Here is a 14,826-nt window from a genome sequence, read left to right as displayed (position 1 = left end):
CCTCTAAAAATAAATACGTAAATCTAATTACCTCCCCCGGCCAGGAAAAAAGCCAAACAAACCAAACATTTGGGGGAGAAATAATACCAGTTTACACATCTTTTGGAAAATAGAAGAGGAGAGAGTATTTCCCAATTCATTTCAGGAGGCCAGTCTTACTGTATTGCAGAAGCCAGTGTCTGCCCATGTACAGCAACCCAAACGCTGAAACGCTGAGATCTGCGGCAGAGGAGGGGTTTATTCACAAGGAAGAGAAGCAAAAAAACAAGAACAAACCTCAAATCTGCATATCTGAAGGCAAAAAAGTCTCAGGGTATTTATAGGATAAAGCTGAGTCAGGGAGCGCGGGGAAAGGTGATTGGAGAGAAGAAAAATGTGAGACAGTCTTCGTTCTGCACATACGCAATTAGGCTACAGGCTTTTCATGGGACGCGTGTCCAGAAAGTGGCAGTGACAGCATGTTCTGAGAGTGGAGCACCTGGCCCTCTGACCTCAGAAGGTCACTGGACACTCACACATGACCAGCTAGTTCCAACTGGTCTTAACCAGCTCAAGCTTGAACTGGATACAGCTGACTACAAGTTTCTGAAAAAAACGACTTGGGCAAACAGTTTATTGTTTAGGCTATGTGAATGCTTGGAGGACACACAAATTTTTGCAAAAACAAAGTGAGCCTGATCAATGAAGGCAATTTATAAGTTTAATGGATCTAGATTACTAAAAAAAAAAGTTTAATGGATCTAATTGATGACTAACTTCAGTTTCCAAGACATTACAAGAAAGAAAAACTGCAAATCAATATCCCTGTAGGGGAAAATCTATAAAAAACTATTATCAAATCAAATTCAGCAGTACAGTAAAAAAAAAAAAGAGATGATCATGTCCAAGTGGAGTTCATCCTGGGAATGCAAGTCTGGTTTATACCGTTGAAAATCAGTCAATGCAATTTGCCATCTTAACAGAGCAAAGAAAAAAAATTTGTATGATCACCTTGATACATGAAAAAGCATGTGACAATTTCTGTTCATGATAGTGATCAGCAAAATATGAATAGAAGGGAATTTCCTCAACCTGATGAAGTTGAAAACCTACAATTAACATCATATTTAAGACTGCAGGATGCACTGTGGGAGCCCATGATTGGGTTAACAAATTGTAACAGACCCCAGCTGCTTATCTCTTTAAAGAAGAGCAAATGTGCTTAGTAACCACCTTGCTTGCATAGTTGAGGTTTTAGAAACGACTCAGGCCTTGGCTGTAAATGCTGGGCATGCCTGCTGTTAGATAGTCTTCTATCTCCAAAGCAGCCTTGGGCTGGAATGGCAAACAAGTTATAAAAAGCTGCAGACTCAGAGGTGAGAAGGCTGGTTAGCCAATGATGGGTAAGATCCCCTGAGGGGGGCAACCTAAGACAGGCACAGCCCCCTGAGTCCAAGAAAAATGTTGTTAAGCATCTGATTCTCATCCATTCCGCCCTGATAAGCTGAAAGGCTCAACACAAATATGATTTACCAAAAAGGGTCTTCTGACCTTGAGCCAAACACCAACAATAAACAAAGCCTTTGTACTCATTGTGATCCCACCCTGTCCTTCCCTAAATTCTTGCATTCCTCCTTTGACTGTACACAATAAATATGGGAGCATTTGAGAGGCTCCTGAAGTTGGCTCCCAACTCACTCTCACTCTCTTGACTTTTTCCACAGAGTTTTGAGTAATTCATTCCGTCTCAGTGGGACTTTGGCCGGCCAGAACCCACAATGTATGAATCAGTATACAGAAGTCAGTTGTATTGCTATATAGTAGTGATGAACAATTGGAATGTGAAGTAAGAAAGAACCATTTGCAACCACACCAGAAAAAGAAATACTCAGGTGTAAATCTAACAAAACATGTACCTCTCTATGCTGCAAGCTATGAAATCATAATGGAAGAAGTCAAAGCAGAACAAATAAACGGAGAGATAGACCTTGTGCATGGGTTGGACGATTCAATAATGGTAAATATCGATTATCCTCAGTATATCTATGGATTCATGTAATCCTAATCAAAAATCCAGCAGAAATCTTTGTTAACAATGTTTGTCAGTATCAATAAGCTGACTCTAAAATGTGTGGTGGCGAAGGCAGAGGAAACAGGCCAGCTAAAACAGGTTTGGAAAAGAAGAACAAAGGTTTAAGACTCATGCTACCTGATTTCAAGACTTCCTAGAAAGCTGCAATAATCAAGTCAGTGTGGTATCGGCTAAATGTTACACACATAGATGGTAGAAGAAAATAGGTTGACCAAAAGTAGACACAACTATGGTTAGCTGATTTTTGGCAAAGATGCAAGGGCGATTCAATTGAGGAAAGAGACAGTCTTTTCAAGAAGAAGTGTGGGAAAACTACTCCCATGTGCATATATCCACAGGCAAGACAAAAACACCAACCTTGACCCTCTCCTTACACTTCATACAAAAATTACGTGGAATGCATCACAAACCTAAACGCAAAATGTGAAGAAGTACAACTTCTAGAAGGAAACATAGGAGAAAAACTTTATGAGCTTTTTGTTAGGCACAGGCAAACATAATCTGGAAAAGAAAGACATTGGTAAAGTATATCTCGTCGTAATGAACAACGTCTGCTCTGTTGAAGACACTGTCAAGAGATGAAAAGACACTCTTACATCCTGAGACCTCACTTGTTAGAAGAAAATAATTGCAAATCACATATTTCATAAAGGACTTATCTAGAATATATAATGCTCAAAACAACGAGAAAACAAGCAACGCAAAAATTGGGGAAAATTTGAACAGATGTTTCCCAAGAAAGATATACAAGTACAAAATAAGGACATGAAGAGATGCTCGTTAGAATTAGTCATTAGCGAAATGTAAATTCAAGCCACAATAGCATACATCTATACAACTATCAGGATGCCCTGCAGCCTCAAGAAACCCCCATCTCCCCTAAGCTGTACTGGTGAGGATGCACAGCAACTGGAACTCTCCTCCATTGCTAATGAGAGACGGAATCTACAAAGGGAAAATGACCAGACTTGTATAAAGTAATAAAACTCTGACCTACAACTTCTGCAGCAACCAGTCCAGAAAGTCAAACCACAACTCTGGAGCAATTGGCCCCAAACAGTCAGAACTTGGTCAATAACTGCCAGCTTCTCTAATTTTGCCCGTGCTTCCACTTTAGGACCAACCAGAGAAAGACATACGTGCTCCATTAACCAATCGCACTGGAGGCCCCGCTTCGAGTTAGCTCGCCTGCAGTCGTCCCATGCCAACAGCCCTTTTTCCATTGTAAAGATTATCAACTACCCACCTGCCTTTGAGTCTCTGCCAACTGTATGTGATGGTGGCTGACTCCCTTGATAGAGTAAGCTCTGAATACATAGCCTCTGTTCTCATTGGGGGGGGAGGTCCTTCAGTTATTTCCCCACTGGTGGGAATGCAAAATGTTACAACCATGATGGAAAGCTGGAATTTTCTTACACACTTGCCGTATGAGATCCAGGTCCAGCCATCTCACTCCCAGGTGTTTACCCAAGAGAAATCAACATACTTATGTTCACACAGCAGCCTATGTGCAAATCTTTATAGAAGTTTGCTCCATAATCCCCCAAATAAAACAACCTAATGTCCTTCAGCTGGACAGTGGAATCCTATCTCAGCAGAAGGAACAGTGGAGGATGATCAGTTTCAAGCACCTCTTACACACTTCCCAAAAACTCCACTCTCTTAAGGAAGGGAGTGTCTACAGAGGCTGCTGAACACCAGATGTTGAGGTCTTCCACCCACAATTATTTCACTAGAGAATTTCTTAGTGACTCTAAGTTCACCTAATAGTGTAGACAAAACTTACTGTTGTAACATCCAATTCCAGATTGTACATTCATTCCCCGAAAACTCTAAGACTTTCAGGACCTAGCTTCAGAAGTCATACAGCATCACTTCTGCCATATTCTATTGGTTACAAAGACCAATCCTGATATATTTTGGGAGGAGACTATGCAAGGGCATGAATATCATGAGGTGTGGCTCACTGGGGCCCATTCTGAAGGCGGGCTACCACTGCATGGCCTCTGGCCTGCAACCATTGATATTCCTCCCACATGCAAAATGCACTCATCCCCTCTTGAGGCACTCCAAGGTCTAATTCCACTATAGAATCAGCTTGAAGTCCAGAATTTCATCATCTAAATTAGGTCCAGGTATAAGTGAGATTTCTCAGGCACATTTCCCTAAGTTCGGCTTCTCCAGTGAAGTTCTTCTGAAGACCTTTGAAGTAAGGAGAAAGTCATCAGGCCCCCAGTGACTGCTGGGGGCAGAGGAACTGGGTGACTTGGGGACAAGAGGCATGGAGATACCACGAGTGAACCCCACTATGTGCCCTTTGAACATTGAACCACGTGAATGTACTCCTCAATAAAAAAACAAACAAGAAACTAAGCATTGCAGACATATTTCGACCGACTTCATTTATTTTACCAGCTTATATATACTACTCTGTCCCATGGTGGTACTAGAGTTCATTTTACTTTTCCCTTAGGATTTACACTGCCTGGGAGTTATCTGTTTGCCTTTGACTCCCCCAAGGGAAGGACTTATTTATAAGGGATCTTTCAGTTCAGTGGGTTTCAGCAAACACTCCTGACACCCAAAAGCCCTCATACTGTGCTGAATACAGGGGAAACAAAAGTGAGTAGGTGGTGCTGGGAACGCAGTCCCTGTCTAGGAGGAGCTCACCTTAGCGGGGGATCCAGACATACAAACAGATGTCTGTGCGGCAGTGCTCAGTGTGCCATAACAGAGGTGCACACAGCGTGACAGCAGCAGAGGGGAAAGCTGGTCAGCTCTAGTGGGGGTAGTGGGGAGGGGTGGAATTGCCAGGAAAGACTTCTCTGAAAAACTGGCTCTAGCGAGGGATGAGAAGCCTGGACAGAATTTTCCAGGATCAAGGAATGCAAGCAAGTATGGGAAAGATAGGGCTCCAGCCCAAAGTGGAGAGACCAGAGATGAGGATGGGGTGCAGTGGGACGAGATGGGAGGAGGCAGGACAGGTGGGCAAGGGCTTTGAATGCCCAGAAGTTTGAACTTTTATCCTGCAGGCAAGAGGAGGCAGAGGTTTTTAAGCCAGAAAGGAATGAGCCCCTGAGTCTGGCACAAGGCAGGCAGGCAGGCAAGTGTCCCCAGTAGGTCAAATGAGTTTCGTGGCTGAAATGTACCTTTCTCAACGCTGCTGCAGACTAGGTCTCCCTGCCCTGTGTGTGTGTTTCGATGGAGGGGGCTGCCAGCCACACACCATCTCACTGTCTGTCCGCTGAGCCGATTCCTTCTTCCTACATGTTTTCTGCCCAAATCGTCATCTGCTTCCCCTGCCATCCTCCTCCCAAGACACTGGTTTGCACCCCCTGGCCCTGCCACGGCCCCACCTTCTTGGGCTGAGGGCTGCGCTCCGGGCTGCACGGAGCTGGGGGCCCCGGAGCGTGGCCAGGCGGGGCTGGTTGGAGACCTGCCACCCACACCCCCAACCTCCGCAAGGCTTCCGAGGGGCGGGGTCTCAGGCCCGGTTACTTGGCGCGTCCACCCTCCTCCCCCTCACAGCCGGCGAGCCCTCCGCGCAAGATGGGTCTCTACCGCGTCCGCGTGTCCACCGGGTCCTCGCTCTGCGCCGGCTCCAAAAACTGGGTGCAGCTCTGGCTGGTCGGCCGGCACGGGGAGGCGGCGCTCGGGTCGTGCCTGTGGCCGGCGCGGGGCCAGGTGAGCGGGCCGGGGCCGGGCGGGGCGGGCTGCGCTCCCGGCCCCCCGGCCGGCAGAGCCCGGGAAGGGCCGCGCCCCGCCGGCCGCCGGCTCCGCGCGGGGCTCGGGGCGCGCTCGGAGGCCGCAGGGGAAGGCGCTGCAGGGCGGGAAGCGGCGCATCAGCGCGCGATGATGCTCCCGCCGCCCGGCCTCCCGGGAACGGAGCGGACACGCTTGTGCGCCCGCCGTTCCACAGAACCCCGTCTGTTCTTGAAAGTCAGCGAGCTGCTAGCGGGCTCGTTTCCTCTTCTCAGTAAGTGCTGTTTCAGGTCTTCTCCACGGAGCTAGATCTCCGCCCTGCGGGTTTTACCACCGGGACGAGATGGGGAAGGGTGGCGGGGAGCGAGCGGGGAGAAGCCAAGTGGGGAGAGAACTCTCAATTTCCCGACCCCCTCCCCTCTCCCATCACATCTACCTGGAATTGGCCTCTGGCTCCTGTTCCTTTTTTTCTCCGCTGACCCCCACATTCCCATCGCCTGTCCAGCTCTGTCCAAGACCCCCAGATCCGACGTGTGTCCCACCGACGCTTCGAAGGACCAGGCTCAAGTGAGGTCCTCCCCTCTTCCCGCCTCCCAGACCCAGCCTCTTGTCTCCACCTCTCTTCCACTTCGTCTAACCAAGAATCAAGCGCTGTCAAGTCCATCTCTTACGACATCTCTGGCATCCGTGCCCTGACGTGGGTCCCACACTGACCACCAATGTCCTCTTCAACCGACATCACCTTCACCCTCTTCACTCACCTCGCCGCTTGCGCTCCTGCCCTTCCAAGTCCTTCTGCAGTCAGAGCGGCTTCTTCCCAGTAGATTCCCACCTTTTAAAATAGTCCCCCCACCCCGCCCCACCCTCCTGCTGAAAACGTGTGAATGGCTCCCGCTTGTTCTCAGCACCAATCTAAAGCTCTTAGCTTAGCTTTCCAGCCTTCACGATCTGGTCCTGCTCAGCTTCCCACACCTCGGGTTCAGAGCCCCGCTCCAGAGCTGCTCGCCTGGCCTTGGTTCCTGCTCTCCTCTCTTCCTCTCCCTGGCCTGCCTTTCCCCCCCGACCTCTTCCTCTCTCTCACCCTCCCTGGCCAAGCCCTTTCTGCTCGGGCTATGCCCCTTAGTGGGATTTCTCCGGGAAGCCTGCCCCAGGCACAGTCGGGGCTCTTCCTGCGCTCGGCCTTGCTGACGGGGTAGGGGCACGTCGGGCTCTCAGCCGAAACGGCCTGCTCACCAGCGTGTCTCCCGGCTCACATGCGCCCAGGGCACGGTTGCCCGCCAGCGCTCAGCACGCTCAGGGACTACGGGGAGGAAAAAGCGCAGGAAGGAGTGCTCCTCTGCATCTGCCATCCCCCGCCTCGCCTCACCCGGGACTGAGGAACGGGACAACCCAGAATGGGGCCCTGGAGCCACCTGCTCCGTGTGCGCAGCTTTCTCTTTCTGACTGCTTTTGCGCCGCTTTCCCAAAGGCCCAGGGCAAAGGGCGTCCAGGGCTCAGTCTGAGGACCCCTTCCGGAGAGCCCCATCTTGCTGACCCCCCTTTTGTCGCCTGCAGGAGAGGGAATTCAAGGTGGACGTGCCGGAGTACCTGGGGCCGCTGCTGTTCGTGAAGCTGCGCAAAAGGCACCTCCTTCAGAGTGACGCGTGGTTCTGCAACTGGATCTCCGTGCAGGGACCAGGGACCAGTGGGGACGAGTTCACATTCCCATGCTACCGCTGGGTGGTGGGCGACGACATCCTGAGCCTGCCCGAGGGCACTGGTGAGCGTGGGCGTGGGGGTTGTGAGAGGCCTCGGGGTGGGGTGGGGGGGCACAAGAGAAGCTGGGGTCTGGGGAGCAGAGAAGAGGGCTTGCGGGCAGTTAGAGGCGCGATGCGGGAGCTGGCGCAGAGCCGGTGGAGGAGAGGGGAGCGCAGTGATGCCCAAGGGCGGGCTGAGGGACCCTCGGCAGGGACAGGGGAGGGGCTCTTAGGAGGAGCCTCATGGCCGGTGCCCTTCTCCTCATTTCTAGGCCGCACGGTGGTCGATGACCCTCAAGGCCTGTTCAAGAAACACAGGGAGGCGGAGCTGGCAGAGAGAAGGAAGCAGTACCGGTCAGCGGCACTCCCGCCCCGTGACTCCCGACCCCGCAGGGAGCGGCTTCCCTTCGCCAGGACCAAGCCTGGTTTCATTTCTGCCGCAGGTGGGGTAACTGGAAGGAAGGGTTGATTCTGGGTATCGCCGGGGCCAAACTACGTGACCTCCCCGTAGATGAACGATTTCTGGAGGACAAAAGAATTGACTTTGAGGCTTCGCTGGCCAAGGGGTAAGGATGAGGAGGGCTGGGTGACAGGGAGGTGTCCCGGTCCGGTGGAGGCCAGTGAGTTTCTGGACTTCACAGGGCTGGGCCAGCCCGGGTGGATGCCTGCGGTTGCGAGGCTTGATTCTGAGACTAACTCTCTTACTCTTTGCCTATCCTTCCCTGAAGGCTGGCAGACCTAGCTATCAAAGACTCTTTAAATGTTCTGGCTAGCTGGAACAGTCTGGATGACTTCAACAGGATTTTCTGGTGTGGCCAGAGCAAGCTGGCTGGTCAGTACCCCTACCCAGTATTTCCCCAGGACTTTTACCCCCGGATCCCACCCAGTCTAGAGAACCAGGGTTGGGAGACCAGAAGCCTGGGCCCCTCTGGTAGGCTGGGGTCATGTGGGGATGGTTTGGGTGGTTTGGTGGGGGTGGGGAGGACCAGGAGGTCGGTTCCCACAGCGAGCCCTGCCACTGCCATCCCCAGAGCGGGTGCGGGACTCCTGGAAGGAGGACGCTTTATTTGGGTACCAGTTTCTCAACGGCACCAACCCCATGTTGCTGAGGCGCTCTGTGCGCCTTCCTGCCCGCCTCGAGTTCCCTCCAGGGATGGAGGAGCTGCAGGCCCAGCTGCAGAAGGAGCTCCAGGTATGGACATAAGAGCCCGAAGGAGCTCACACAGTGAAATGGGGGTGGGATCAGCATTTGTGCTGCTGCGGGGTCCACTGGGGGCCCAGCCTGCTGCCAGATGGCAAGAAGGGGTTCTCCAGCAGAAATCCTGAGGGGGTGGGAAACTCCATGACCTTCCTCCGCAAATGAGAACAGTGTGCTGTGGAGCAAGAGTGTGTGATGGGGGACAGAGACAAAGCCAAAATGAAGAGCTGGAACTGCACCTTGGTGCCAGGGATTTACGGAGGGTGCAGAGTAAGAGAATCAGGGCCAGGGATGGGGCTGTTAATGGGGAGTTGGCATGGAACCATGGAGAGAGAAAGCTCATGGCATTTAGGGAGAGACTGACTTGAGTTTGAATCCTGGCTGCACTGTTTACAAGCGGTGTGACTTCAGGCAAGATACCTATCCTCTCTGATCATCTGTTTCCTCTTTTATAAAACCGGGGCTAATTCAAGTGCGTCTAAGAATTATATGAGGCAATAAGGACATGACCCACTACCTGGTATGAAGTAGGTGATCGAGACAAGTTAGTTGTCTTCTTTCACATCATCCTTCGGTGAATCAGGGTGGGAAGAAGATGCCTTACGCTGATAGCAGCCCTTGCCCTCTGCCCCCACGCAGGGAGGCACACTGTTTGAAGCTGACTTCTCGCTGCTGGATGGGATCAAGGCCAACGTCATCCTGTGTAGCCAGCAGTACCTGGCCGCCCCTCTGGTTATGCTCAGACTGCAGTCTGACGGGAAGCTCTTGCCCATGGTCATCCAGGTGAGAGGACCTAGCATTTCTGCTCCCCAGCGGCTGAGCCTCTCTGCTCAGCCCCCGACCCCGGTTCTCTGAGTACCCACCTTCATGCCTTGGGGGTGGCATTGAAGGAGGAAATGGGAAATGGAGGAGAGCTGCAGTCTAGCTGAGGAGACAGACCAGACCGGGTGGACACATCTGAATAGGCTCCAGTGTCAAGGAAATCCACGAGGATGCAGACAGCCTGGGAGGCATCACTGGAGGTGGGATGGGCTGGAGCCTTTCGTTACAGTCAGGGCTTTAGATCTTCCAGCAGGAGGAAAGGGCAGGACCCCCCTCCCCCGGGGCAAAATAGGCTGGGCAGAGAGGCTGAGGTGCAACTGAGTGCGCAGGAGTCAGGAGATGCCCCGGGGACACATGGGCTGGCACGATGGGGAAACAGGTGAGGGGAGAGGGTTGAGACCGTGGTGGGCTGTGGATGCCAAGCTCAGAACTATGAACGTGGGACACGGGTGAAGGCTATTGTGAAAGCTGCTCTTGGCACATTCGGGCCAGTGTGTTTAGGATGGATTGTGGCAGGGAGATGTTAGAGACGGAGAGGACAAGCTAGAGCAATCATCCACAGCGGTGATGGGCTTAGAAATGTGGGAAACGGCTGTTGGGAAGGGAGGAAAGATGGAAGGGAGTGCAGAGGTAAACTCAACTGGCCTGGATTCCAGCAGAGAGGGAAAGGAGGGGTGAGGCAAGGCACCTGCCAAAACAGGACAAATAAAGAGGAAAAGATGCTCACGCAGGCTTTTGTCTAAACCAACTTTGAGGTGATGGGGAAACATTCAAATTGTAACATCGAACTAATGACTAGTGGAGAACTGGAGACTTAGTGGAGTAGAGGTGGGTTTGGAAGATGGGAGAGAGGCTGAGATTTCTGAGGAGTGTGGGATGAAGGAAGCAGAGGGTTTGAATCTTGTCCACCCTGAAGGACTGAAAGGGGAAGTGGGGCCGGGAAGGCAGTGGGAGAGCAGTTTCCACAGAAAGCTGAGGGTGGAGCCTCCTGCCCAGTCTTAATGGCTGGGTGGGCGGGGATCGGAGAGGAAGGAACAGCTGCTTGAGGGGAGCAGCAGCAGGCAGAAGCGGAGGCTAGCAACTTTGAAGGAAGAAGGCAGAGTTGAAACAGGCAAGGGAGGGGAGTCTGTTGCGCACCTGGCCCTCGTCCCCCTTCTTCGCACTCTTGTCCCTGTTCCAGCTCGAGCTGCCACGCAAGGGATCCCCCCCGCCACCGCTTTTCCTGCCCACGGATCCCCCGATGGCCTGGCTCCTGGCCAAATGCTGGGTCCGCAGCTCTGACTTCCAGCTTCACGAGCTGCATTCTCATCTCCTGAGGGGACACTTGATGGCTGAAGTCATCGCCGTGGCCACCATGAGGTGCCTTCCATCCATACATCCCATCTTCAAGGTGACACCTCGTCCTGTCTCTCCTGCCTGCCCTGCTCTGCCCCACTGCGCCGTCCCACCTCTGGAGGCATCTTCTCTCTGGAATCGCAGGGTTTGGGGAGAATCGCTAATGAGAGACCAAGGAGCAAGGGAGTGAGAGCTTGCCCTCTATTTTTACTAGGGCGCTAGCCCTTTCCAAGGAGGTAAAAACGATGCATTGGCAGGGTGGTTGTGGTGGGAGGGCGAGGAGGTGGGGATGAGAAGTCTTGCTCTTTTTATGTTAAAACACGGATCTACATACGACACATAAACAATACACACAAATGACTGAGGATTCCGTCCAACAAGAGGGGACGATGCAAATAATAGAAAAGATTTTTCCAGCCGGGTTTGAAGACTTCTCAAGTAGTAACACATGGGCCGCTCAGAGGGGCTCTGGTTAACGGCAGGAGCCTGGTTCATGACAATTAGAACAGCGTGGTCGTCCTTTAGCACTTTTCTTGGGTGCCTCCTTTGGGGCAAATGACCATTCTAGATGCCAGTCCTAAGCAAGACAGGGAAGTTCCTGGTCTTTGGGGATTTTCGTTTCCATTATAGGGCAACAGACAATAAAGACAGTATTGTAACAGATCAGCTGGGAGAAGTAGAGCAGTTAGGTGGGGAGTCAGCGCAGGGTGATGTGATGGCGAGTTTAGACTGGGTGTTCGTGAAAGGCTTCTTTGAGGAGGTGACACAGAGAATGAAATTACACGGAGCCAGCCATGAGATGATCAAGGGGCACATTGCTCTAGGCAGAGGGAACAGCTTGTGCCAAGGTCCTGAGGTAGGAACAAGGTTGGTGTGTTTCAAGGACAGAAAGATAGCTAGTAGCACGGACAAAGGAAGAGGCGAGGAGGTGAAGTTCCAAAGGTCGCAGATTAGACCATGGTTGCGGGGCAGGGCACAAAAATCTTCTCACTTTTATGTATAAAGCACATATATACATAGTGTACTTAACAGCTATATAGTGTATGTATAGCATTAAAATTGCACGGTTCGGGGTGGTGGCGAGAATAGGACAAAGACCTTAAAAGGCTCTTTAGCGGAGTGAGCATGAAAAAAACGGTGGCAAAACACTGAGCTAGACCTTGAACAGTCTTACGTGAAGTGGAGAACGATTCCTTTCAATTATCAAAGAGCATTAAGTCAGTAGTGTCGAGGGGCCACTGGACTTCAGTGTCTGCTTTTGCTGAGAGACCTGGGACCTTGCCTGCTTTGCAGCCCTTCTCTCCTGCGGGGACGGACCCCCGCTGTCTTCTGATCCTGCCCTTCCCTGTTCCTCCCCTCTAGCTCCTCATCCCCCACCTGCGATACACCATGGAAATCAACATCCGGGCCAGGACTGGGCTGGTCTCTGACTTTGGAGTTTTCGACCAGGTATGAGGAGAGAAAGGGGGATCCTGGAGTTCACACTCCCTCTGCGTGTGGCAGGTGGATTTGTCTGAGCCACTGGCCTTGCTCCTCAGGTGGTGAGCACAGGTGGGGGCGGCCACGTGGAGCTGCTCAAGCGAGCGGGAGCCTTTCTAACGTATAGCTCGTTCTGTCCCCCGGATGACCTGGCTGACCGAGGCCTCCTGGGCGTCAAGTCTTGTTTCTACGCCCAAGATGCCCTGGGGCTCTGGGAAATCATCTCTCGGTGAGGCGGGGGCAGGGAAGACAGGGCTGGGGTGGGGTGGGGATGGAGGCTGGGAGAACAGGAGGTCTGTGTGCCAGTTTGGGGGTGGTGGGCCCCGGCCTGGCTGTGCCCACAAGGAGCAGAGGGCGGGCGGGCCCCTGTCAACCTCAGCTCTCTCGCCCTGGCCACTGCGCTGGCAGCTACGTGGAGGGAATTGTGAGTCTCCACTATGAGACGGACGAGTCTGTGAAAGAGGACCTTGAGCTGCAGACCTGGTGTCGGGAGATCACTGAGGTTGGGCTGCTGGGGGCCCAGGACCGAGGTGAGATGAGCCCGGAGATCTCCTACACGAGAGATTCCTCCTGGGAACTCCCAGAATCCTCTCTACTTCTATGGAAACATTCAGAAGCATTTCCAACCCCTACAAAAACACCGAAAGCCTTCCCAAATTTCTTTTGCTCTCAACTAGTGACAGGTCCCCATCCTGTACACGGATGTAGTGGGACCAGTGGTTGGGTATAAACGTTTAACAACTGGCTCTCTAGGGGGAAATATGCCCTAATTTGTAGCCTTTGCCCATTTCCATGGTGTAAATATTCCCACTGAGGCTTCCAAGGGGATGTCAGCCAGCCTGCTAAATAGCTGCACATTTGCCATCATTGGCTTTTGTGAGCCTGTATGAGCCACATCAGGACCCCGTGGGTGGGACCCACTCAGCAGAGCTCCCCTCTGCCTCCACCCCAATCCCTGCTCATGGCACTTCCCACAATAGTTACCAAGAGTCCTTGGCATCCTTCTCGCATCTCTTGTTCTCCCCCTCGGTCCCTCTGAGCTCTGCCTCCATCCCTGGCCTCATAGCTTCTAACTCTCCCTCCCCACTGCAGGGTTTCCCGTCTCCTTACAGTCCAAGCACCAGCTTTGCCACTTCGTGACTATGTGCATCTTCACCTGCACTGGCCAGCACTCCTCCATTCACCTGGGCCAGGTGCTTATCACGGGGAGCAGCTGGGCATTTTCGCCTGGAGTAGGGAGGGGCGCTGTGGGAAGGTGGGCTGCGGGGTTTTCGTGCTTAGCAGACACTGACGTTAGCTATCCGCCCCTCCGTAGCTGGACTGGTACGCTTGGGTCCCTAACGCGCCCTGCACGATGCGGCTGCCCCCGCCAACCACCAAGGATGTGACACTGGAGGTGGTGATGGCAACACTGCCCAACTTTCATCAGGCTTCTCTCCAGATGTCCATCACTTGGCAACTGGGCAGACGCCAGCCCATTATGGTGAGAGCCTGGTGCCCGGGTCGCAGGAAAGCGGGTGGATGCAGAAAAGTGTGGCACCCTAAAATAAGCGTCAGTCCAGCTCTTAGCTGCCTTTTCCCCTCCATTCCAGGTGGCTCTGGGTCAGCATGAGGAGGAGTATTTTTCAGGCCCTGAGCCCAAGGCTGTGCTGAAGAAGTTTAGGGAGGAGCTGGCTGCCCTGGATAAGGACATTGAGATCCGGAACGCAAAGCTGGACTTGCCCTATGAATACCTGCGGCCCAGCCTGGTGGAAAACAGTGTGGCCATATGAGCGCCCCCAGCCTTTGGCTGCTTCAGTCCCCTTCCAGCCAAGCCACACCCACCGCTTAGTGCTGTCAGTCTTGCCCGCCCCGAGCCCCGTCCTCTTCCCAACTCCCACCCTCAAAGAGTCACCTTTTCAGTGTCTATGCCTAGTGAGATCACACTTAAGTCTGGACGCCCCACCTAGGGACCCCCGTCCTCATTTCTTCCTCCCCCTCCCCTTTCTCCTTCATCTTTCAGATCTCCCACAAGGCAGATAACAGCCCCATTGATACAAAGGGTTTCAAGAATAGAATAGGGTAATAACACAGTTTATTCTAGATAGGAATCAGATAGGATTTTGAACCTAAATTGAGCTTAATGTCAAGAAAAAGATATTTGAGACTAATGAAAGAAAAGAATCTAGTCCAAACGATCCTAAAGCAAACACTGGCAAAAGAGTATACCACACATCTTTCTAATCCGGTAGGATTTCCCACATGTCCTGAAACCAGACACAGCACAAAGCCAACCATTAACACAGCAGTTCTCAAGATTTTCATTTCATGGCCGACTTACAAAATGATCCGTGGAAGTAAATAACTCCCAGCTGGAGGAACTTGGCTTCGGGGTTTTGCCGGCGGGATCCGTATCTATAACCCTTTTGCTGTTCACCTTTTGCTCCAAATTAAAATAATCCACTGGAAAAATACTAAAAACCAATCTCATCATTTTACCGAGG

General features: G+C 52.2%; 1 protein-coding gene across 1 annotated transcript; it reads left to right on the top strand.

Moving 5' to 3' along the window:
• The first annotated feature begins 5,609 nt into the window (after positions 1-5,609).
• LOC141573563 (polyunsaturated fatty acid lipoxygenase ALOX15) lies at positions 5,610-14,826 on the top strand. The gene is made up of 14 exons (XM_074342340.1): positions 5,610-5,755; positions 7,328-7,532; positions 7,782-7,863; positions 7,953-8,075; positions 8,238-8,341; positions 8,541-8,701; positions 9,347-9,490; positions 10,710-10,919; positions 12,227-12,313; positions 12,403-12,572; positions 12,752-12,873; positions 13,436-13,536; positions 13,659-13,826; positions 13,936-14,826. Exons 1-14 carry the CDS (start codon positions 5,621-5,623, stop codon positions 14,113-14,115), a joined length of 1,992 nt encoding a protein of 663 aa, XP_074198441.1. The 5' UTR covers positions 5,610-5,620; the 3' UTR covers positions 14,116-14,826.

Source organism: Camelus bactrianus, chromosome 16 (assembly GCF_048773025.1).
Source record: "Camelus bactrianus isolate YW-2024 breed Bactrian camel chromosome 16, ASM4877302v1, whole genome shotgun sequence".
Taxonomy (NCBI): domain Eukaryota; kingdom Metazoa; phylum Chordata; class Mammalia; order Artiodactyla; family Camelidae; genus Camelus; species Camelus bactrianus.
The sequence above is the reverse complement of the archived record's forward strand: the minus strand, read 5'-3'. Positions and strand labels throughout refer to the sequence as shown.